The sequence below is a fragment of the Aedes albopictus genome, chromosome 2, assembly GCF_035046485.1.
Source record: "Aedes albopictus strain Foshan chromosome 2, AalbF5, whole genome shotgun sequence".
Lineage (NCBI taxonomy): Eukaryota > Metazoa > Arthropoda > Insecta > Diptera > Culicidae > Aedes > Aedes albopictus.
The window spans coordinates 308,323,589-308,349,816 of NC_085137.1; the positions used below are offsets into that span (position 1 = coordinate 308,323,589).

At 41.2% G+C, this 26,228-nt stretch overlaps 1 protein-coding gene across 4 annotated transcripts in view; it reads left to right on the forward strand.

Annotated features, from left to right (window-relative positions):
• LOC109422468 (melatonin receptor type 1B-like) overlaps positions 1 to 23,751 on the forward strand; it is a 128,935-nt gene extending 105,184 nt beyond the window's left edge. For all 4 annotated transcript variants that reach the window (XM_062852221.1, XM_062852220.1, XM_062852219.1 and 1 more), the window contains 3 exons: positions 17,257 to 18,056; positions 19,432 to 19,604; positions 22,342 to 23,751. In XM_062852221.1, coding sequence (XP_062708205.1) covers positions 17,603 to 18,056; positions 19,432 to 19,604; positions 22,342 to 23,055 — 1,341 coding nt within the window. In that variant the 5' untranslated portion in view covers positions 17,257 to 17,602 and the 3' untranslated portion in view covers positions 23,056 to 23,751. The remainder of the gene's footprint in view (positions 1 to 17,256; positions 18,057 to 19,431; positions 19,605 to 22,341) is intronic.
• Positions 23,752 to 26,228: the final 2,477 nt, after the last annotated feature.

Below are 26,228 nucleotides of genomic sequence, written 5' to 3' on the forward strand. Positions count from 1 at the left end.
CAATCATCGTTCATACCGCGAAAATCGGGAGGCTACGGTGGGTGGGTCATGTCATCAGGATGTCGGATAGCAACCCGACTAAAATGGTTCTCAAGAGTCATCCGACCGGTACAAGAAGACGTGGAGCGCAGCGAGCTAGGTGGGTCGACCAAGTGGAGGACGATCTGCGGACCCTACGCAGAGTGCGGAACTGGAGACAAACAGCCATGGACCGAGTGGAATGGAGACGGCTACTATGTACAGCAGAGGCCACCCCGGCCCCGGCTGTGCAAATGTTACAACATTTAGTTGAGAAAATTTACAAGTTCAAGTGATTCAAATATCTTACTCAATTTCCATAAAGATTTGCCTACATCTTAAATGCAACAGTGGGCCCATCCATTAATATTATCAACCCATCATTTTTATTAGTTTTCCTCCCCTGATTCCTTATTTACAGTATTATTTTTTACAGTTTTTATCTAAAAAGGGTCTATCACTTTTCAGATATGTGAATTTTCAAACCGTCTCCACTAAAATTTATTCCTGAATACCTTCTAGAATTTCTCTTTATGGTTTTCTCTTTCAAGAGTTCCTTCCTATATTTTCAAAGGAATTCTTTCAAGGATTTCTCTCGGGATTCCTTCTAGAATTCTCCCAGGGATTAAACCCAGGATATCTTCATTGATTTCTTCAGGAATTTATTTGAAAATGTCTGCTGGGATTCCATCAAGGATTGCTCTAGAATTTTGTCAAGAACTCTTCCAGGATTTTTTTTTTCATAAATTCAAGATTTCTTCAGGGACTTCTCCATACATTCCTTCATTGATTTTCAAGATTCATTTAGGGTTTCTTTCGTTGATTTCTCACTGGATTCCTTAAGAAATTCCTCCCTAGATTTCTTCATTGATTTCTTCCGAGAGTCTTTTATTAATAATTTCCAGCATTTTTCGGGATTCCTTCAGCGATTCTATCTGGAATTCCTATCGAGATGTTTTTCTGAATTTCTTCATTGATCCTTCCCTGGTTTTCTTTAGGGATTTCTTGGAGGATTTTTTCAGGGATTCCTCCAGGAATTGTCCCTGGAATGCCATCCCGGTATTGATTCCTCTCAGTATTCCTTTAACATTTCTTTCAGGATATTTAAAGGGACTCCTTTGAGATTTTTTACGGATTTTCCCATGATTCTTTCGGGAATTCCAACAAGACTCCTACAGAAATTCCTAATATTTTTTCCGTTTTTTTTCTTCTGGGCTTGGTTTCTACCGGGATTTCTTCATTGAGTCTTTCCGTGTTTCACGGGATTCTTTGAGAGATTTCTTCCGAGATTCCCTCATTGATTCCTTCACTGAATTCCTCCAAGATTGTTCGGAAATATCTTTTTTCCACCATTTTTTTCAGATTTTTACCCCGTGAGTTATATTGGAATTACTTTAGTGTTTTCTCGTGAAGTCTTTCAGGTATTCTTTCAAATAATTTTCCCGCGATTTCTTCTTCGATTCTTCCCGGATTTCTTTGAGGGGTTCTTTCAGAGATTGATTCCAAGATGACGAAGCATGTATTGCGCATTTCCCATCCCCACTGGACCCCTTTCGCAGCTAGCATAAGCGCGGAATCATAAATAAAACAGGGATTTCGCATCCGTGTCGGTGTCTTCTGCGCACTTATGCATTTTAACCCTTAAAATGGCAGGACGGTCCAAAATTTTTCAAAAATCGAGATCTCAGTGGTTTTTCAAGCTTTTAAGCTGAAATTTTGTATGCATCAAGGGGAATAGTTGTACTATAAGATGTATTCATGGACATCCCCCTGCACCCTCCCCCCTTTTGGTGGGGGGTCGAAATAGGTGGCTTTTTTTTGTAATTTTCGGAAATCTTCCGTGAAATTGTTTGTAATCATGATTTTTGTCATTGAAAAATGGGTTTCGGAGATCCTTGATACCCGATTTACTTCGGTGATCACGTCCAATAAACCTAGATCACCTCAAGGCCTCCAATACGTTATGGAATCTAATCCATAAGATCTGTACACGCCTGAATCTAAACAATGCAATAAATTTATGGAAATATTATGCAGAATACTCTATAGAGTCGCAGAACATAAGCAGACAACTGTATTCGGTTTGTTCGGATGTTCTAGGATATCCAAATTATCCTGGAGTTAAGACTTACATGGTCAACAGAATCTACCGCAGGTCCAATTCAATATAGCTTTGCAGGTTTTGACAGTTTTGTTCCGAGTTGCTTTGTAATTGAACGACAAGTATGTTTCACTGTTTCGGGACATTACAAGGTTTGCAAAATGTCCTGAAGTTCAGGACTTTCAAGTTCTACCAAATCTACCACAATCGCCATCGAATCTACCTTAGCGGTTATCGGTTATTGTTATCCATGGTACTCCGAAATGTTACGAGGACATCTTTCTGAGGTTGTACGATATTGTAGGGTATGCAAAATGTCCTGAAGTTCAGGACTTTCAAGTTCTAAAAAATCTACCACAATCGCCATTGAATCTACCTTAGCGGTTATCGGTCATTGTTATCCATGGAACTCCGAAATGTTACGAGAACATCTTTCTGAGGTTGTACGATATTGTAGAGTATGCGAAATGTCCTGGAGCTCAGGACTTTCAAGTTCTACAAAATCTGCAACAATCGCTATTGAATCTACCTTAGCGGTTATCGGTCATTGTTATCCATGGTACTCCGAAATGTTACGAGAACATCTTTCTGAGGTTGTACGATATTGTAGGGTATGCAAAATGTCCTGGAGTTCAGGACTTTCAAGTTTTACAAAATCTACCACAATCGCCATTGAATCTACCTTAGCGGTTATCGGTCATTGTTATCCATGGTACTCCGAAATGTTACGAGAACATCTTTCTGAGGTTGCACGATATTGTAGGGTATGCAAAATGTCCTGGAGTTCGGGACTTTCAAGTTCTACAAAATCTACCATAATCGCCATTGAATCTACCTTAGCGGTTATCAGTCATTGTTATCCATGATACTCCGAAATGTTACGAGAACATCTTTCTGAGGTTGTACGATATTGTAGGGTATGCAAAATGTCCTGGAGTTCAGGACTTTCAAGTTCTACAAAATCTACCACAATCGCTATTGAATCTACCTTAGCGGTTATCGGTCATTGTTATCCATAGTACTCCGAAATGTTACGAGAACATCTTTCTGAGGTTGTACGACATTGTAGGGTATGCAAAATGTCCTGAAGTTCAGGACTTTCAAGTTCTACAAAATCTACCACAATCGCCATTGAATCTACCTTAGCGGTTATCGGTCATTGTTATCTATAGTACTCCGAAATGTTACGAGAACATCTTTATGAGGTTGTACGATATTGTAGGGTATGCAAAATGTCCTGGAGTTCAGGACTTTCAAAGTCTGCAGAATCTAACGCAAACACTATGCAATCTACGTTAGCGGTTATCGGTCGTTTTTATCCATGGTATTCCGAAATGTTACGAGTGAATCTTTCTAAAGTTGCACGATATTGTATGGTATGCAAAATGTCCTGGAGTTCAGGACTTCCAAGGTCTACCGAATCTACCGCAATCACCATGCAATCTACGTTAGCGTTGCATCATGGGTATGCAGCAGGGCATGCAACATGTCCTGGAGTTCGTAACTTTCAAAGACCACAGAATCTACCTCAAGTGCCATCCAATCTACGTTTGCAGTTATTGTCCTCTGATATCCATGATGCTACCCAACCTAAAAGGATTTTTTTGCGGTTTTCGGATATTATAAGTTTGCTGAATGTCCTGAAGTGCAGGGCAGCTTGGGATATTTTATATTTATTTACAAAATTTCATACATGGGTATTTGTTATTATTCTCAATGTTTCACAACATTTTCCAAACCTCCTTATTTATTATTTTTGCAATCAGTGCAAACAATGACAGATTTTTCAACTGAACAATTGCGACAAACAAATAAGCAACAAACACTACATTTTTTGTTTGTCTTTGTAATTTTCCTTTTTGAGCATTTTTGACATCGTTTACTTACAGTTTGTGTTGAATCGATACTCACAATGTCTTTACTATCTTTGCAGGTCTTACAGCACACCACAGCCAGTACAACTCTGTGGCTTTCACAGTAGAAATTTGTACATCGCACACATTTATTACCGGAAGCGTGACCACAAGAAAAACAAATACCTTCATTAGAAACATTTTCAATGAATTCTTCAATGCCTTTCGACAGATCCTGACTAAGGTGACCTTTAGAAATCCGTTCTTTCATATGATCGATGGCCATTTGTTCGGCCAGAATTCTTAGGAATTCCGATCGTCGAGTCGGTTTTTTAGCCAACCAATTTGGAAATTTTTTTGTGAAGATGTAAAAAGAATTCAAGCACGCTATGTCAATTAGTTCAAAAAAGATCTTCTTTGGCCAAACACGACTTCTACGTGATACCGTGGAGCTTCTGGTCGTTTGATCGCCGACATCCACACCCCCTTTTGTCTTGTTGTAATATTCTACAACCGCCGGCTTAGCTGTATCGCCAGCTGCATCGAACGACTTTGATGTTATTATATTGACACATTTCTTACCCTTCCGCTCAAAAAATGAAGTAAGCATCATGTTACCGTTGTAACCAACTAGGGCTGACTTTGGATCGCGATCTTTGTTCTGCAGAAATTCGGGGGGAATTTGTGGTTTATTAGCTCTCATGGTACCTGTATACAATGTTTGTACCCGCCAGAGGTCTTCAATGAGTGCGACGGACGAAAATAGGTTGTCTGCCGTTATCTCTCTCCACGATTCTGTGAATGGGGTCACCAGATCTTTTATGCAGTATGCAAAATGTCCTGGAGTTCAGGACTTTCAAGTTCTACAAAATCTACCACAATCGCTATTGAATCTACCTTAGCGGTTATCGGTCATTGTTATCCATAGTACTCCGAAATGTTACGAGAACATCTTTCTGAGGTTGTACGACATTGTAGGGTATGCAAAATGTCCTGAAGTTCAGGACTTTCAAGTTCTACAAAATCTACCACAATCGCCATTGAATCTACCTTAGCGGTTATCGGTCATTGTTATCTATAGTACTCCGAAATGTTACGAGAACATCTTTATGAGGTTGTACGATATTGTAGGGTATGCAAAATGTCCTGGAGTTCAGGACTTTCAAAGTCTGCAGAATCTAACGCAAACACTATGCAATCTACGTTAGCGGTTATCGGTCGTTTTTATCCATGGTATTCCGAAATGTTACGAGTGAATCTTTCTAAAGTTGCACGATATTGTATGGTATGCAAAATGTCCTGGAGTTCAGGACTTCCAAGGTCTACCGAATCTACCGCAATCACCATGCAATCTACGTTAGCGTTGCATCATGGGTATGCAGCAGGGCATGCAACATGTCCTGGAGTTCGTAACTTTCAAAGACCACAGAATCTACCTCAAGTGCCATCCAATCTACGTTTGCAGTTATTGTCCTCTGATATCCATGATGCTACCCAACCTAAAAGGATTTTTTTGCGGTTTTCGGATATTATAAGTTTGCTGAATGTCCTGAAGTGCAGGGCAGCTTGGGATATTTTATATTTATTTACAAAATTTCATACATGGGTATTTGTTATTATTCTCAATGTTTCACAACATTTTCCAAACCTCCTTATTTATTATTTTTGCAATCAGTGCAAACAATGACAGATTTTTCAACTGAACAATTGCGACAAACAAATAAGCAACAAACACTACATTTTTTGTTTGTCTTTGTAATTTTCCTTTTTGAGCATTTTTGACATCGTTTACTTACAGTTTGTGTTGAATCGATACTCACAATGTCTTTACTATCTTTGCAGGTCTTACAGCACACCACAGCCAGTACAACTCTGTGGCTTTCACAGTAGAAATTTGTACATCGCACACATTTATTACCGGAAGCGTGACCACAAGAAAAACAAATACCTTCATTAGAAACATTTTCAATGAATTCTTCAATGCCTTTCGACAGATCCTGACTAAGGTGACCTTTAGAAATCCGTTCTTTCATATGATCGATGGCCATTTGTTCGGCCAGAATTCTTAGGAATTCCGATCGTCGAGTCGGTTTTTTAGCCAACCAATTTGGAAATTTTTTTGTGAAGATGTAAAAAGAATTCAAGCACGCTATGTCAATTAGTTCAAAAAAGATCTTCTTTGGCCAAACACGACTTCTACGTGATACCGTGGAGCTTCTGGTCGTTTGATCGCCGACATCCACACCCCCTTTTGTCTTGTTGTAATATTCTACAACCGCCGGCTTAGCTGTATCGCCAGCTGCATCGAACGACTTTGATGTTATTATATTGACACATTTCTTACCCTTCCGCTCAAAAAATGAAGTAAGCATCATGTTACCGTTGTAACCAACTAGGGCTGACTTTGGATCGCGATCTTTGTTCTGCAGAAATTCGGGGGGAATTTGTGGTTTATTAGCTCTCATGGTACCTGTATACAATGTTTGTACCCGCCAGAGGTCTTCAATGAGTGCGACGGACGAAAATAGGTTGTCTGCCGTTATCTCTCTCCACGATTCTGTGAATGGGGTCACCAGATCTTTTATCACACGCATCGCCTGACCCTTCTCAGGGCTGTTGGTTTTTTTACCAGAATATATCTGCAAATTGCAAACATATCCGTCCACCGTTGAACACACCCAAATTTTCATACCGTACTTTCCCGGCTTACTGGGAATATAGACTTTGAAAGAGCACCTTCCTGTTATAAAAAAAAACAGTTATTTAGGGTCTGTATATATATATATATATATATATATATATATATATATATATATATATATATATATATATATATATATATATATATATACGTTATATCAGATATACATCATACCTCTGAACAAGCAAAGTCTTTCATCCACAGTTAAAACCTTGGGAGGAATGTAATTTTTTATGCAGTTGGAGATGAATTTGTCGGATATTGTTTTTATGGGTTCGATCTTCTTATCTTCGGAAACCTGGATTCTTTCCGGCCGAGTGCGGTAATCATCAAATCGAAGGCATACAAAAATTAACTTGAAGCGCCGTTGACCCATGGCGTAGGAATAAAAATCAACTCTCCACGGTTTATGGCTGGTCCACATCAAATCAAGACTCATGTGGTTTTGTTTATTGCGACCAGTGGCAATCAGTATCGCAATAAAACTCCACATTTCATTGACTGTCACTGGTTTCCATTCGTCTTTCCTCTTTTTGGTGTTGAAATAGTTTTCGCCATAAATATTTGTGCACTGAGTGATGTGTGCTATCATTTCACTCGTAATAAATTCTTCGAAAACTGCTCGTGGGGATCTCAAGTCATTCATATGTAAGGCCGGTCCAACAATTGCGTCGTCAAAGTCACCGCTTGCTTCACGATCATTTACTGGTTCACTGGACCACTTCATCCCATCTTTTCCGAAGAAAGCTTGTAATTCATCTGCAGAACTGTATATTTTTTGAAATTTTAAAAGAATTATAAGCTTCAATTTTTAATTATTCTTACCTCTGCGAACCATCGTCTGATTCGTCTGATTCGTCGAGATCAGAAATAGTGCCATCCGAAACATCATCATCTTCTTCATCGCTGAATTCGAAGTCATCTTCGCGGTCACTCATTTTGATGTACTGCGTAACGAACCTGACGTTGTGCTGTTTTCTAAATGAGATCAGCTGCCGAGAAAGACGGCGACTTTGAAAGATACTAAACAGCCTAAGAGATACTATATCGGGAACACAGCGAAATTCCGTCCTTGAAAAGGGACACCAAGCTTCGGAATAAAGCGTCAGACTAGGTACAAAACATTACGCCAGTCTTGAAAAGAGATGCTAAGCCGCATGAGAGATGCTAGGATACACAGAGTCGACCGACTTGAAGAGCTGGATAAACCAAGAATCGATATTGATTATAGATATAATGGGGTTGAACAGGAGAACAAACCTGCTATGAGGAAGGTGTACATTTATTCTTCAGATGTAAAACGCAGTATATCTCTGACCTTGAAAAGGGAATACTACGCTTCCGAACAGAAATCTGATCCGAAATGCAGGAAAACTGGTGCTTGAAAACTAAGCCAGAACAGGAATACTGGATGCAACCGAGGGTATGCAATCAGTAGATCGACTCCAGAGGCCGCCGGGTATTCACAGAGCTTCGTAAGTTCGCTCAAATGGGATGACGCCGTCCGAGTATGCCGCAGCTGTGCCAAATTTGGGATGTACAGAATAACACCGGCCTTGAAAAGTAACGCAGGATGATGCCGCACTGAAAAAATATCACTAACGCTGCCTAACACACGATAAAGCTGTTCAAGGCAATCCAGAGAGAATGATAAAGTTCACCTCTTTTGAGTTGGGACACCGAATATAATACCGAATATTCGTTAGAGATTGAAAATAATTTGTTTATCGATTGGAGTTCACCACTGATCGGCGCGTTTATATTTCAATCCCGAGCGACGGAGCGAAAGATTCTAAAGCGAAAGCAGCTCGACTTGTTTACGTATATAACACTTCGAAAAAAAAACTACACAAAAACAAGGTTATAAAATTATGACAGATAACAAAATAAGTTTCTGAATATACATAATCTTATGAATTATTATCTATTTTCATTATAAGAATTGGGTCAGTTTCAGAAATCATTTTCAATAGCGTAAACATTTTGTGATAGGAAGTTGTATTCAACGACCACTTCAATCAAAATTCAATCATTTATACGATTGTGATATAAGAAGGGACTTATGAGTACAATTATCACACAGTTATAAGTCATTCAAATCACCATTTCCACAGAGAACAGACATCCAAGTCCAGTTTCGAAACTATGTAAGGAATTTAACGGTAATTTGAAATGGCAACACAAGTGGCAATTTCGTGGCGGCGCTGCTATCGCAAAGTTCCCATGCCATTGTCAGTGGTGAATATGAAACTTATTTTCTATTTTCATTAGACAGACAGACGTTCAAGCTTGACTCAGCAGTTTGTGTGAAAACATGGCCGCCAAAAATTTCTAGGTGGTAATCAGCGAACAGATGGCGTTAGTGGCGTTCCCATTAAATCGCAGTCCAATATGTGCGCTCCGACCAAAAGCTGTCACCACGGTTATTTTCCAGCCAGATGGCGGTGAAAGACCGCACTTGCTTCACTCTAATAATATTTCCATATAGTCTGTTTTTTTTATATATATTGGCTTAGGATTCTTGTAATCTATTTTGCACATCATTACATTTGGCTTTACATAGATTTGTTTGCACAAAATTCCATTTAGTTGAACTTCACTCGGCTTGGCAAATCTTTGTGAATGTAACGCAAATTTGGGAATCCTTCAAAAAATGAGCGTATTGCTTAGTGAGTGGTGAACTAGGTGGTGAGTGGCCGATGTCATTCAAAGGGAACCAACAAAGGTATCCAAAAGCTGTGTGATAATGATTGTTCAGTAAAGGAAACCATTCAAACTATTCATAAGTAGAGTTTGTGCGTGCGTGATTTTTTTTATTGCTGACCAAGCACGGGAAAAATCAAATATTATGTTTTCCACGTACGATCTGAATTCTCTGAATCCGAATTTCAAATTACATTGTTCATTCTAGCAATGGTTAGGGGTGACGAAAGAATCTACGACAGAATGAATCGCTACCAAATGTGTGAACCAATGAAGAACCTAACAATAGCGAACAAGTGTCTACATTCTAAGTTGGACGCGGAAGATTCAGTACTGCGAAATAGAATCAATGAGCGCGTTCTGCTTTTATTGTATTGATAATTGTAAACCTTGCCATGTATGACACCCGTGAAAAAAGTACTCGTTGCATTGCGTGGCACCATAGATAAAGATGACGATAAGCAGCAATCGTAGATTGAATGATGATTCTGGTACGTTATGTAGACCTTGAAAGTCCAGAGCAGTAAGACATTTTGCAAACTTACCATGGATAACAATGACCGATGATCGCCAACGTAGATTGCATGTGATTGCCGTAGATTATGTAGGCCTTGGGAGTTCTGAACTCCAGGACATTTTGCATACCTTACAATATCGTACAACCTCAGAAAGATTTACTCGTAACATTTCGGAGTACCATGGATAACAATGACCGATAACCGCTAACGTAGATTGCATGGTGCTTGCGGTAAATTCTGTAGACCTTGGAAGTGCTGAACTCCAGGACATTTTACATACCTTACAATATCGTGCAACCTCAGAAAGATGTTCTCGTAACATTTCGGAGTACTATGGATAACAATGACAGATAACCGCTAAGGTAGATTCAATGGCGATTGTGGTAGATTTTGTAGAACTTGAAAGTCCTGAACTCCAGAACATTTTGCATACCCTATTGTATGGTAGAACTTGAAAGTCCGGAACTCCAGGACATTTTGCATACCCTACAATATCGTACAAACTCAGAAAGAAGTTCTCGTAACATTTTGGAGTACCATGGATAACAATGACCGATTACCGCTAAGGTAGATTCAATGGCGATTGTGGTAGATTTTGTAGAACTTGGAAGTCCTGAACTCCAGAACATTTTGCATTCATGACCGATAACCGCTAATGTAGATTCAATGGCGATTGTGGTAGATTTTGTAGAACTTGAAAGTCCTGAACTCCAGGACATTTTGCATACCCTACAATATCGTACAACCTCAGAAAGATGTTCTCGTAACATTTCGGAGTACCATGGATAACAATGACTGATAACCGCTAAGGTAGATTCAATGGCGATTATGGTAGATTTTGTAGAACTTGAAAGTCCTGAACTCCAGGACATTTTGCATACTCTACAATATCGTACAACCTCAAAAAGATGTTCTCGTAACATTTCCGAGTACCATAGATAACAATGACCGATAACCGCTAAGGTAGATTCAATGGCGATTGTGGTAGATTTTGTAGAACTTGAAAGTCCTGAACTCCAGGACATTTTGCATACCCTACAATGTCGTACAACCTCAGAAAGATATCCTCGTAACATTTCGCAGTACCATGGATAACAATGACCGATAACCGCTAAGATAGATTCAATAGCGATTGTGGTAGATTTTGTAGAACTTGAAAGTCCTGAACTCCAGGACATTTTGCACACTCTACAATATCGTACAACCTCAGAAAGATGTTCTCGTAACATTTCGGAATACCATGGATAACAATGACCGATAACCGCTAAGGTAGATTCAATAGCGATTGTGGTAGATTTTGTAGAACTTGAAAGTCCTGAACTCCAGGACATTTTGCATACTCTACAATATCGTACAACCTCAGAAAGATGTTCTTGTAACATTTCCGAGTACCATAGATAACAATGACCGATAACCGCTAAGGTAGATTCAATGGCGATTGTGGTAGATTTTGTAGAACTTGAAAGTCCTGAACTCCAGGACATTTTGCATACTCTACAATATCGTACAACCTCAAAAAGATGTTCTCGTAACATTTCCGAGTACCATAGATAACAATGACCGATAACCGCTAAGGTAGATTCAATGGCGATTGTGGTAGATTTTGTAGAACTTGAAAGTCCTGAACTCCAGGACATTTTGCATACTCTACAATATCGTACAACCTCAGAAAGATGTTCTTGTAACATTTCCGAGTACCATAGATAACAATGACCGATAACCGCTAAGGTAGATTCAATGGCGATTGTGGTAGATTTTGTAGAACTTGAAAGTCCTGAACTCCAGGACATTTTGCATACTCTACAATATCGTACAACCTCAAAAAGATGTTCTCGTAACATTTCCGAGTACCATAGATAACAATGACCGATAACCGCTAAGGTAGATTCAATGGCGATTGTGGTAGATTTTGTAGAACTTGAAAGTCCTGAACTCCAGGACATTTTGCATACCCTACAATGTCGTACAACCTCAGAAAGATATCCTCGTAACATTTCGCAGTACCATGGATAACAATGACCGATAACCGCTAAGATAGATTCAATAGCGATTGTGGTAGATTTTGTAGAACTTGAAAGTCCTGAACTCCAGGACATTTTGCACACTCTACAATATCGTACAACCTCAGAAAGATGTTCTCGTAACATTTCGGAGTACCATGGATAACAATGACCGATAACCAAGGTTACTGATAGACGAAAATTCTCGCGAAAGCCAAACAATTAATTTCAGTGTGTATCGTCCCAAATGTTCATCATAGAAACAACAACTCGTTCATTTACTCACAAAGGCGTGAATGAACTCATCCAGCGTGAGTGTGTTGCCCGCCAACTAACTGGAATGAAAATTGCGAGAGCGCTCTCGAACAATTTTCCATTCAGCTGCGAAATATAATCTGCTCGAAAATATCGTGCTGATTCTCAGCTTTCATTCCGATTCCCACTCACGGCGATAATATCATCGGAATCGGCAGGAGCACAATTCTGGGGCAGTCATTGGGGAAGATTTCATCAGAAGCCCGTTTGTGCGCATTAGGGTTCGGAATCAGTCAGAAATAAAGTTATAAATTTGTTTGGTAGATCGAGGACGGACATGCAAGAGTTCGTTCAAAAATTACATAACGGGAAGGAAAGAAGCCTAGCGCGTAAAGTAGGGTATCGCGCTACTTGGGCGGTGGTTTTCTTCGTCTGTTATTTTCGTCTGTTTTCCACTGTAACTCGGTCAATTTTGAACCGATTTACTTGAAATTTTGTACACGGGTAGATACTATACCTATCTCACCGCATTCCAAGAATTGTGTCAATTGGTTCAAGATTGACTGAGTTATAGTGGAAAACAGACGAATATAGAAGCCACCGCCCAAGTAGCGCGATTCCCTACTTCATTCTAAATTTTAAAAATTTGAAAATACAAAAGTTATTTCGTACTTGGGGGTTTTTGGGGGCTGAAATTGTCAAATGTTGCTTTCCTTTCGATTGATTAGCAAATGTGTCATCAACTAGCACTCAAGTGCATGAAGATTTAAAATCTCGGAATTGCATAATTGATAAATATCCCGGGAGCGGTTGCGTCGTGTACTGAGACACGCATCATGAAAAATGCATGCATGTGGTACACCGCGTGAGCGCGGCGTCGCTGCAGGTAGTCAAAGCCGCGACTGCTCGAGGGACATTTTTCAAGGAGGGAAATAATTCAAGGATTTACAGAAGATAGATCGCTTGATTCGTAAATGTAACTCTTCCGCTGAGTGGCACAAAAAAGCAAACAGTTTTGCCCAATTACATTATCTCTATCTAAATGGTCAGGATCACGATATGTGATGTATTAAATTTTAGAATGTTTGTATAATTTTTGATTCCTCCCTTCTCCCTCAGAGAAGCATATTCTTTAACTATATAATATGTATACGGTCTGACCCATAATCGTAGAGGGAGCGCTTCCTAAAACTACATCTTTTTTACTCTTCAAGCAAACATTGCAGAAAACACCATCCTCTTGTGCTCTTACCAGCAGTGGTGGAAATTGATCGCGAACGTGTGCTTACGCGCTACAAAAAAATGCCATCGCATCGCAAACCTTTGCTGTGCGATGGTGTTCGTACGTCTGTGGCTCACGATCGTACGACACGAACGCCAACGAGTGCATCGCATCTTTTGCAAGCGCGATGCTTTTTTATTTTAGAGGTTCGCGGCCGATATTTCTGTAATGAAACCAAATTTTGGTAATTTTTTTCGTCGATATCATTTATTGGAATGGTTCCTGGCCAGTATAATCAAAAAACATCCAACTAATTACCTTTAAGTGTACAAAAAATGGCAACAAACCAGGTGTTCTACATTCTGATCCTTCTGGCGAACCAACTGCGATTCTGCTTGTTCGACATTTATTTTGTGTTGGTTCGTCGATCCGGGAAATCGTGAACCGTTCTCTCTTTTTGGGTTCGCGAGCGCGTGAGCAAAGCTTGTGTTTGATGCGAACCAAAAAACACGTCAAGCGCATGATGCTTTCCACCACTGCTTACCAGTGCATTTTGTATTACACAAGTTTAACTTGTAATACGAGAACGACCAATCCACGCTCGATGAAATGACCTTGCCAAAGGCACACACCTTCCGGTTCATCAGTAAGGTTTAAAATACCGTTAAGAGTTGCTTACCAAGCTCATTTTACTGTAGCGCAAAATATGTGTCTCAAATATGTAAATGCATCAAGGTATAAAAATGTGCATCTTTGGTGAGCATTATTTAGAGACACGGTATCGATACTGCGCTGCTTTTCCTTTGAATCGGCACTCGTGGTGATAAATTATTATCAATCGCAGTGAAAATTATCACCCGCGATAATAACTGCTCCAGTTATCGCTTCCTTCGAATCGTTCACTTTCGAGCAGCGGTGCGAGAGTTGTGATCGATGAATGAACACCACTTCGAGAGCGCGAGTATCTTTGTTTACAAGCGCCACTGCAAACGGCGAGAGTTTTCCTCAGCTAGACAGTGACAGCCGAGTTCATTGCATTAGCGATCAAAATATGCACGGTGAGCTTGAGAATGCTTATCGGCTAAAAAATCATGGTGAGTGCTCCACGATACGATTATTGGTAACCTTGCCGATAACCGCTAAGGTAGATTCAATAGCGATTGTGGTAGATTTTGTAGAACTTGAAAGTCCTGAACTCCAGGACATTTTGCATACTCTACAATATCGTACAACCTCAGAAAGATGTTCTTGTAACATTTCCGAGAACCATAGATAACAATGACCGATAACCGCTAAGGTAGATTCAATGGCGATTGTGGTAGATTTTGTAGAACTTGAAAGTCCTGAACTCCAGGACATTTTGCATACCCTACAATATCGTACAACCTCAGAAAGATGTCCTCGTAACATTTCGGAGTACCATGGATAACAATAACCGATAACCGCTAAGGTAGATTCGATGGCGATTGTGGTAGATTTGGTAGAACTTGAAAGTCCTGAACTTCAGGACATTTTGCAAACCTTGTAATGTCCCGAAACAGTGAAACATACTTGTCGTTCAATTACAAAGCAACTCGGAACAAAACTGTCAAAACCTGCAAAGCTATATTGAATTGGACCTGCGGTAGATTCTGTTGACCATGTAAGTCTTAACTCCAGGATAATTTGGATATCCTAGAACATCCGAACAAACCGAATACAGTTGTCTGCTTATGTTTTGCGACTCTATAGAGTATTCTGCATAATAGTTCCATGAATTTATTGCATTGTTTAGATTCAGGCGTGTACAGATCTTATGGATTAGATTCCATAACGTATTGGAGGCCTTGAGGTGATCTAGGTTCATTGGACGTGATCACCGAAGTAAATCGGGTATCAAGGATCTCCGAAACCCATTTTTCAATGACAAAAATCATGATTACAAACAATTTCACGGAAGATTTCCGAAAATTACAAAAAAAAGCCACCTATTTCGACCCCCCACCAAAAGGGGGGAGGGTGCAGGGGGATGTCCATGAATACATCTTATAGTACAACTATTCCCCTTGATGCATACAAAATTTCAGCTTAAAAGCTTGAAAAACCACTGAGATCTCGATTTTTGAAAATTTTTGGACCGTCCTGCCATTTTAAGGGTTAATAAGGATCGAAGGATCTGAAGTAGACGATGTCTTCCACCACGTAGACAATGTCCCATTCTATCGTAACACTGCTACCTCGTTCACGGTTCCGCCTGCCAGGATATCCACTTATCCGCGAGCGGTAATGGCGGCGGCGAGCATAACCAACCGGTTTGGAATTTGACGTTTCTTGGGGGAAAGTCAAAACAGTTTCATTCTCCTCCTCACTTCTTCACCAACCGATCGGTGGCGCCAACCGATTGCGATCTTCACGAAACGTCAAAATTCGAATCGGTTATTTGTGCCCGCCGCCGCCATTACCGCTCGCGGATAAGTGGATACTTCATTTTAGACGGTAATAAAATTCTAACACCATACCAAATGTTCTATCGATGTTGAGCCGCGGCGTTCGACTTCGACGCGTGGTGATAACTGTCGAAAGTTTTGAGCGCATGCATACAGCGACTAAGTAGTGATCCGAATCTATATTCGCACTGCGGTATGTACGGACATTGGTTGTATCCGAGAAGAATTTACCGTCGATTAGAACGTGGTCGAATTGGTTTTCTGTTTGATTGTCGGGTGATCTCCAGGTGGCTTTGTGGATATCTTTGCGGGGGAAGAAAGTGCTTCGGACTACCATACCACGGGAGCCTGCAAAGTTTACGCATCGCTGGCCGTGATCAATGATCATTCGATACGGCGTGCAGGCTGTTTGACCCGATTATCGGTCTGTACATTTCCTCCCTTCCTACCTGCGCGTTCATGTCGCCGACAACGATTTTCACGTCACGCGGCGAGCAACCATCGTATGTTTGCTCTAACTGCGCGTAGAACGCTTCTTTCTCGTCATCAGGTCTCCCTTCGTGTGGGCAGTGGACGTTGATGATGCTGTAGTTAAAGAAACGGCCCTTAACTCTTAACATGCACATCCTTGCGTTGTTTGGCTGCCACCCGATCACACGTTGTCGCATCTTACCCAACACTATAAATCCTGTTCCCAGTTCATTGATGGTGCCACAGCTTTGGTAGAAGGTAGCCGCTCGATGCCCGCTTTTCCACACTTTCTGTCCAGTCCAACAAAGTTCCTGCAACGCCACGATTTCGAAGTTGCGGAGATGTAGTTCGTCGTAAATTATCCTGTCACATCCTGCGAAACCTAGTGACTTGCAATTCCATGTTCCAAGTTTCCAATCGTTGACTATTTTTTTCTGTCTGACTCACAGGGTCTAGCACCAACCCTCCGGTTTACCGTTCGGAGAGACCCAGTAAGTTTGCCGAAGCAAACCCCATGTCCTTGTCAACATACGACCAAAGTTCCCACACGGGTCGATTACCCAATTTTTCCTTAGGTTGCTCGTATCCCGGCAAGTGCCACGTGAGGTACGGGTCGGATTTTATTTTATTTTTAAAAACAACTCATTTATTAGACAAAAAATATTGCACTTGCAATAGAATCGGATTTTTTTGAGAGAATTCCAGGTATTGTCTATACCTGTCCAAAATATCGCCTAGCCCACTCTAACTTAACACCTACCACATAAAAAGTGCTAAACTGCCCTGAACATATTTGAAATTTAAATTGCAAATCTAATCGCTAATAATTATACGGTTGAGAAAACAGTCCTGATTTTCCAAATGCTTAATCATCTCGCTGTTCACAATTAAGCTTCGTATACCGCTAAAGAAAATTCAGATCCTAATCAGATTTATACTGACTCGAGGATGTAATTAAATAAACGACTTTTCCTTTCCTCCTCTGCAGGTCCTTCGTTTCACGTTTGCGGTGTCAGCGAAAACAACCGTATGACAGAAACACCCCCGAGAGAAAAGCGGCAGCCGAGGAAAAATTAGAAACGGTAGCCCATTTCCCAGAACGTGTCTGTTCCATGACCAGCGTCAACGTAACATCGTCCCATCGTCTCGTAGAAGAAAACGGCAGTAGGCTGGTCAGCTGCGGGTCCCTTCCCCTCCCCGTTCGATGAAATACGACATCCACACGACAGCTTTTATTGGCGGGGGCCGGACACAATTTGATCACTAACCGACCAAAAAAAAACAAAAACCGGCCAACCGGAAACGTCGGAATCGACGCAAGGAGCAACCGGGAAATGGCAAAAACCAAAACACCAACCGTGATGAGCTCGACATCGTTAGCTGGAATGCTGTTAGCGGTGGCAGTCTCTGTTTTGAGTATGGTCCCAGCGGGGGAAGCCGTGGGAGGAGGAGCAAGCTTCGGCGACACGGACAAAGGTGGCGGCGGAGACGGGCTTCCGATATTGACCACAGCAACAAGTGTCACCAATTACGATACCGAGTTCAGCAGCACTGAAAATGGTACCAATTTGCTAACGGCGATAACACCATTAGCCCTGATGTCCAAGCACGGCGGCACTTCCGGTGGAGCCAGCAAACCACAGGAGGATGTATCACCGGTTACCCTTTCGACCGAGTGGCCCCGTTTGGCCCGACTGTTGCTACTGGCCAGTCTGTCCGTTATCGGCAGTATCGGTAACGTGTTTATGATTTCCTCGGTCATGATTGAGGACCACCTCAAGAAGGCAGGTAAGCATCTTTGTTCTTGGCGCCTTTTAGATGAACGAGAGCTTTCTTTTTATTAAATTTTCGAATATAGTGACGTTTGATGCGTGAGTTTTAATATTTTATTTTCATAAAATGAATTTCCAACCATAGGAGAGTGATTAGTACGGCTTTTGTCTTTTACTCCTTCAGAAATTTTCTTCATCACACTTATTTATTTCTTTTTAAAGTAGCAACTAGATTTCTTCTTTCTGGTTTTAAAACAACTTCAATATAGAACACCAATTAGGATATTCCTACTTCAGACACAATATTCTATAATCCATTCACCAACATCATCAATAGGGTGCTTGATGTCGAAATAGCAGAGTACGGTTTCGACATTAGGTACCTTTTATGTTTTACAATTCTCCTTTTCTTCTCTTGTCTTTCTGTAAGGACTTGGCAGTTAGCACTCAACCTGAACTAGCAAAAATAATCCTGTGATCAAAAAATAGATGTAATTAAGTTTTCTATTAGCTGTAACTCAGCGATCCCTAATACATAAACCAACACCATACACGGACCGTAATGTAGACGGTTCAACAATACCGCATACTGTATCCCGAATAGGTGATTAAGCAAATCTTATGGTTATCGTTTATGCGGGATGTCTTTATCAATTTTCAACATTCTTTTACTGTACTCCAGCCCGAATAAGAAACAAATAAAACTTTTGTTGGGGTTGTTCCAATAATTTGATTGTGTGATTCCAGTATGTTTATATATCATACTTCATTTTCTTAAAGTTGTATCAATATTCAGTAATGTAGAAGCATAACATGTTTATAGAATATAGTTTCACAAGTACTACTTACTACTCATTAGCGGAGCCAGCTGTTTCTTTTTTCTTGCTCACTCTCCCAAACATGCAAGCGAAAGAGCGAGATAAAAGAGGGGGCAAGCTGCCTCCTCTTCCATCTTTCTCTTTCTCGTGTACGTTTAGGAGAGTGAGTAAGAAGAAAGAAAATGCTGGCTCCGCCAATGCTTACTGCTTTAATTCTTGAGCACCCATGGTAGTGCAGAAGACCGAATTGAAAGATCTCTATCATGGGCGATTACTCGCCATAGCTCGCCATCGCTTTGACCTGTAGTCCTGTGGTCAAACACAGATTAAGAATCTTATTTTTCAATAACTTGCTATCAATAAGAAATTCAGGGTATATTGAATTTAGATATGAAAAGACAAAATTGCAATCAGATCGAACAAATCTTATCTTTGACAATTTCTCTAACTGCTCAAGATTCACTCATCACAAAGCAATTGAAATAAACCTTGCGCTCCTCCCACCCCTTTTTTAAATTCATCTCTATCTATCACACTCACACATCTATAAAATCCCCCTGTATTATTCTGCAGGTAACGCATTCATAGTGAACATAGCGCTCGCAGATTTACTAATCACTAGCGTAGTGATGCCAGCGTCCACCATTGTGCTCCTGGCTGGTATCGACAATTCGGACACGGAAGTATGCAAATTTCAGTGGTTTCTAGCTGCTTGCTCGTTTTTGGTTAGCATTTTAACACTAGCAGTAAGTATCGGAAGCGGAGATTTAACCATGGCTAAAGCCCACATCAAATGCATTCTCTGTGTGTATGTGTGTGAAGTTTGAAAACTATTAGTGTGTGTAGTTAGATGCATGAGTTTCCGGCTAATAGAGTTGATGTAACATATTGTATTAATGTGTAGTTTATAATCGTTGTAGATGTTCAATTGACACCAATAACTTGTAGATCTGTAGCTTTGTAGTACCACAAATGTAGTTTAGATATCTCAGAAGTTCACTCAAAAAGGTAAGATCAACAAACTATAAAATATACTGATGTACATACCTGTAAACGTTAGAATAATGTAAACCAGTCTCTGTGATATCTACTGAAAGGCATTTGATCGAATCACATCGTCGAGTAGACTTTGAATGATCAATCAAAGAAAAGGGTACTTCTATTGACATAATCTATCCATGTTCATTCCTTATGAATGTGGCAGACTGTCCCTTCCTTGCACTACTACTCCGGTTACTAATCGGCTTTCTAAATTCTGGCTACAAACCGGTGCAGACATGTGGTCAATTTGTCTGGATCCATCTTGATAAGTTAGCTGCGATTTAATTTTTATCAGCTGTTTAGTTGTGTTTGAGCTACTGAAAGACATCCTTAACTTTCCGCAGCGTAGGAGTTTGTTCATTCACGTGTCTTCTATTGCACTGCCTTGGCCCCTCGTGTCTACAATCATCGCGCCGTTCGGTTGCTCGCCGTAGTACTGCTTCCACCTTTCGACCACCTCACGATCGTCGGTCAGGAGGCTCCCGTCCTTATTTCGGCACATTCCGGATTGCGACATGAAGCATATATGGGCTGCGTTAACCTTCTGATATCTGTAACATACGTGTATCTTGTTGAGAACATCATAGTAGTTTCATTCTCTCGCTTTCCGATGATTATCTCATGCCACATTCATTCGTGTTCAATGCTGAAACATTACTGCCCACGCTTCGTTATTATCTTCCAAAACCGCCCTGCACTCCCCACCGAAGCAATTCTCTCATTGACTCCGTTTCACGTATCCGATTGCGTTCTCGTCAGCTTTGACTGTTCTCCAGCAGTCCTCCACAGAAACAACTTGGAGTTCAATCTCATCCAACAACGCTGCTTTGAGATTCTGCGTAGCCATCGGTACCGTACATTGTTAATGACGAAGAGCTTTGGGCGCTGTCTAATCATAACCAGGTAGTGGACAGAGACGATGTTAGCGACATGCTAGATCCTGACGTTGTTCGGAGAAATGCCATCCGTCAAGTCAATCATAATGTAGTCAATTTGCGATTCCGTCTGCAATGATCATCTTCAGTTGTAACGATAAGGCATGCGCTATTGGAAAATGGTTCTATCTATGGTCATTGGTCACGTTCTTAAAGGCGGTAAAACCCATGGGTCGTAGGCCGGTTTCGTTCGTCAGCTTATAAGCGGTGAACTTTACAATCGTCGATTTAAATTCATCCTCCTGGTATTCCTTGAGCGTTTAGGTCTCCTATGATATTGACGTCGTGGCTTAGCCAGCGGTCGTAAGCGCATACGAGATGCGCGTAGAATGTGTCCTTGTCATCATCAGCGCTTTTGGGGTGAGGGCTATGTTGAAGACAAACAATTGGTTCTTGATACTCAACCTGCACATTATTTCTTCAATCAGCCACTGTTAGTCGATGAAAGCTGTTCCCAGCTCGCGTGTGTTGTTGCAGCTCTGGTAGATGTTATGATAACCTCTAAACGTTCGCACCGTGGATTCTGTCCAACACACTTCCTGCAGCGCTTAGATGCTGAGCTTTCGATCCTGCAGTAGATCAGCGAGTATGCGGGTGCTCCCAATGAAGTTGTGAGATCGGCAGTTCCACGTACCGAGTTTCCAATCGCAAGTCCTTTTTATTCGCTGGGGTTATTGCCGTTGGTCTCTGTTCGTACTATTCTGTAGCTTATTTTCAGCAACCCCCTTCTTTCTGGAGGATCACAGTGCACAGATATGTATTTAGAGTCCTTCCCTGGCATTCAGACGTCGATCAGCCGTCCCTAACATAGAGATCAGACGCTGTTGTGAGCCGCTCCTCCTGTAAAACAGACGCTCAGGTTTTCAGAAGCAAACCCCTCTTTTCCCTGTCAGCTTACATCCAAGGTTCTCATAGGGATTTCGAAAGACACTACACCGTCTTCAGCCAGAGGCTGCACAGACTGAACATTACACATACACGAGACAACGGACAACACACATAACACCCAGTGGCCCAATGGAGAATTTTCCGTTCGACGAAAAGTTTTCCCCGACTGGAGCGGGAATCGAACCCGCACTCCGAGGCTTACGAAACGCCTAGACGACTGACGCCGCTAACCGCACGGCCACGAAGCCCACAAATTTGGATTGGTTACCCGATCATCCTTAAGGTTGCTTGCAGTCATGGTAATGAATCTTAATGGGATCTGAATTAACCAGTCTTCATCGTGCCGGGCCTTAACATTTCCTCTTAATATTAGAGAAATATGATTCCCATGCTACTCTAGAAGAATAAATCTCTGTTCTAGTTTCTTCGTAGTATTTCGACACTTCAATATATTGATGGACTCAAACGTTCACTCGATGAAATACTTCAATTCGGTAGAATGCCTTATTATTCAAATACCGAATGATAGAGCATATGGAAGTGACTAAATGTGCATTCGATGTGCTTTAGAAGACCCATGCCGCCAATCGATCTTATCTTTCTTTTCCCATTCTTGCAGATAATGGCCGTCGAGAACTACCTAAGGCTTTGTACGGCCCAGAATGAGCGGAGCTGGTTCAGCAGAACGAGCGTAACCGTGATCCTGCTGACGATCTGGATCGTCGCCGGCTTGTTCTCCGGCATGCAGTTCATGTACGAGATCGACTTTGACTACTGCGATCGGAAGTCGAAGCACATGGTTCCACCGGAAGCCGGCTGGATAGGACTGATGGTGCTGCTCCCGCTACTGTTGGCGTTCCTGATCCACATACGGATCATAGTGGACGTGAAACGAAACATGAACCTACCGAACTTCAAGCCAAACCAGGCCTACACGTGGGACCTCTCGTTAGTTCGGACCAACTTCTACAGCTTCCTGATCTTCGTCCTGTTTTGGCTGCCTTTCTGCGTGATCCTGGCGTACGGGACCACCAAAAGTGTCTCGAACCGGGTCTTCTACAACACGGCCTGGATCGGTCTGTCCAAATCCTGCTTCCACAATGTGATCTACTGTTTGACGAACCGGCACTTCCGCAGTGCGTACGTGAGCCTGTTCAACTACTGCTGCTGCAAGACTACGGTGGCTGTATCGCGGAGGCAACGGGTCGACGGAAGCCGGCCAACGGCGGACGTCCGGGTGCATATCATTCCGGGTTACAACATGTACACCAGCCCGCAGAGGGCCGGCAACAGCCACGGGCACTGGGGAAAGCGTGAGTGCCACGAGTTATGATCGGAAATGTAGCTAAATTGATCGAAGGCTAGGAACAGCTTCGATTAATTTACGGGACGAATCTTTCGAATATGTACCGTCGAAACGCTGTTGACTGATTCGGCATTAGAGATTTTCTGAATTTGAAACGAGTTTCTGAGCACTCACTGTGAGGAACTTGTAGGTAACGTAATATCCACCAATATTTGACGCGGGGAGATGGAAGCAGTTCGACGTGATGATTTTGTAATTCGATGTGTCCGTAGATGTTTGTTTGCCAGTGCTTACCGAGGAGGATGGAATGTTACGAACACATCGGTTTTTAAATCTAAGCATCGAACTGTAACCACTGACTCTCTAAGTCGAACTGAAAGTAGTATCCAGCTTAGATTAGATAACCTAGCCAACAAAAATCATCCATTTCGAAGAAGAATAAACAACACAACTGAATGTTCAGAAGAGCATTTTATCAAGACCAAATCAACGAATCCGCTCGAAAGCAGCTGGAGTGTGTCGAAACCTAATGAAACTTTTCAGACGAATAGGTAACCGAAAGCAAGTTGATGTTCATCGTCGTCCATTAAAATAACATTTAGGTGATGTGAAATGAAAACTACTGTTCATGTGAGTTGAACAAAGGTGACGGAAAGTAGGTGCAGTAAATGTTTTGGTGTAATGTTAGATATACATATATGTATTTGAATGTGATGATGTAAAGCGGGGAAAACCACTACTGATAAGTTGACAAGTTAAAATACCTGCATTCAGTTGGGTTCAACGGAAGACTACTTTATCAAGAAGACATGGAACTCTGTTATGTTCCCATACTAACGGCAAGCGTCACCGACGGCGCCGTTGCCTGGTGAGCTAAGGTGGTACCTTTGAATAAAAGTGTAATGCCTGGTTTAGACAGTGCAAGTGACTCGATTCAAGTCAATGGAAAATGCCCAATTGAATGCGAATTGAACGTGTAAACACCACCATTCATCTCACATGAGCAACTCACTTGACTTGAACGAAAGTTGAACATGTTAAACTTTTTCATTCAAGTCAAACGAAATCGTCTCACTTGCTCCGTCTAAACCCGCGATTCATGTGAGCTGAATTCAAGTCATCTGCCAGTGAGATGAATTCAATTCAGTTTGCTTACGCTCCGCACGAGTTGAACAATGTAAACACTTGCTTCAACTGAGATGCATTCAAGAGCATTCAAGTGAACACTCAAGTAATTTGCTCAGTCTAAACACATCATTCCATTGGATTGAACATCTTTGAGAAGTTAGCAAGTGAAATGCTTGTTTCAGTTGAACAATGTAAACCAGGCATAAGAGTGTATTGGTGTGAGTATGAAAATTTACACACACTATCATGAATAATAGTGCCACCTTCATTCGGAGTGGCGCTGCTAGCAGAGACTCCCGATTTGCAGCAGTACTGCAAGTCTTCTTGATAATGTGATCTTCGCTCCAAGCTTCATCCGACACCGAGTACCTTTTACCATTCAGCTCCGGTGTCCACTGAACCGCCAGCACAGATACTAGATCCTCACCGAGTGTTGGTCTCCTCCCTCACCGCCTCTCGGTATCTCAACAACTATTGACACCCAGCCTCATCGTATTTTGATACGATACCTCATCGGATATTGGCCTCCTGAATGTCTCTTGGATGGTACAGCATCTTCGTCTCCTAGCTTCCAGAACCATCACCAAGGCGTCCCTGGGTCCATAACCTGTTGGAACGACTAAAATGAAACAGGCGAGGCTTCGTTATTCCAACTGACTGATACTGATATCGCTACCTGGTCAGTGACTCGCGATCATTCCATCTAGGTATAATACATGGGCGTAGTCAGAGGGGGGCAGGAGGGCGTGCACCCCCCCCCCCTCCCACCCTGGCCACCACATTTATATTTTTTAATTTGAGCCTACTCAAAGATTATCAATGACTCAGAGTTCCAGAAAAAATATCTCAAAAATAAACTATTTAACATTTTTGAACTCGGTAAGCTGATGATCATTTTTAGTGTGGAATGAAGCCCTGAGTTCGAAAACACGAAAGAAAAACATTACAGTAGAGCGGAAATTTTTTCGACTTTCCATACATGGTTGATGATTTGAAATCGATTATTCAGCAAAGTCGCTCACTTCACACATCTCATTCTCCGTCAATGCAAAGAATTTTTAAATTGTTTCTTCCTAATTGAAAAAAATAGATTTCTTCAAATAGTTTTAGAAATTTTGCTAAAATTTAGGTAGATTGTCCTCAAAACTCGTCAATATCTTGAATTTCATCAATTTGTCGCAAAACTTGCATTCAGATGATCGAATGGTACAATATTCAGCTCTTAATTTATGGAAAAAGATTTAAAATTGGTTGAACAAAACGCAAGCTATTTGAATTTTAGTTAGTTCCATATTTTAAAAAGTTGTAAAACTCACTGTTGAGCTAAAGCTCAAAAACTGTTCTACTTAAAATTTTTTGAAGCACGGTTTCAAAATCAGCGCTAAATTGTGCTTCAAAAATTTTGGTCGATGACAGAAGTTCACGACTTTCGTTTTATTTTGTAAACTAGTGTTATTAAACCTTTTTTACTCGAGAACCACAGGAAATTTCGCCAAGTATTTCTTCAAGAGAACCACTTCAATCTAATCATAGAATTTTGCCAAATAACAGGCGTGGTTCAATGGCTAAATTGTGTGATGTTTATTTATTGAAATACAAAAACAGCATGCCAAATTTTCCAGATATGTATTCAATTCAAACAAACTTCATTCTTAGAGCAAAATACCTGGGATTTCTTTACGAATTCTTTCAAGGATTAAGAATTTCTCCTTCGTGAGTTCTTCCATGGGCATCTTGCAGGGTTCCAATAGTGGTTGATTCGGCGTTTGTTCCAAAAAATGCCTCAAGAATTCCTCCCATGATTCCTTCAGAATTTTTTACAGATACTTCTGCAAGGATGCATCGACGAATTTCTCCTGGAATTTGTCCATAGCTCCCTACCATGGGTTGCTTCAGAGAATTTTTCAAGAATTCCTATATGGGTTTCACCAGACATTCCTTCGGGAGTTTCTCCTGAGATATCTATAAAGGTTCCTCTAGTGATTGTTCCAATGTTTTTTTTTCGAAGATTCCTCCAGGAATTTCTCCAGGGATTCCTAAGGGAATGCCAAAAAAATTCAAAAAAGTGTTCC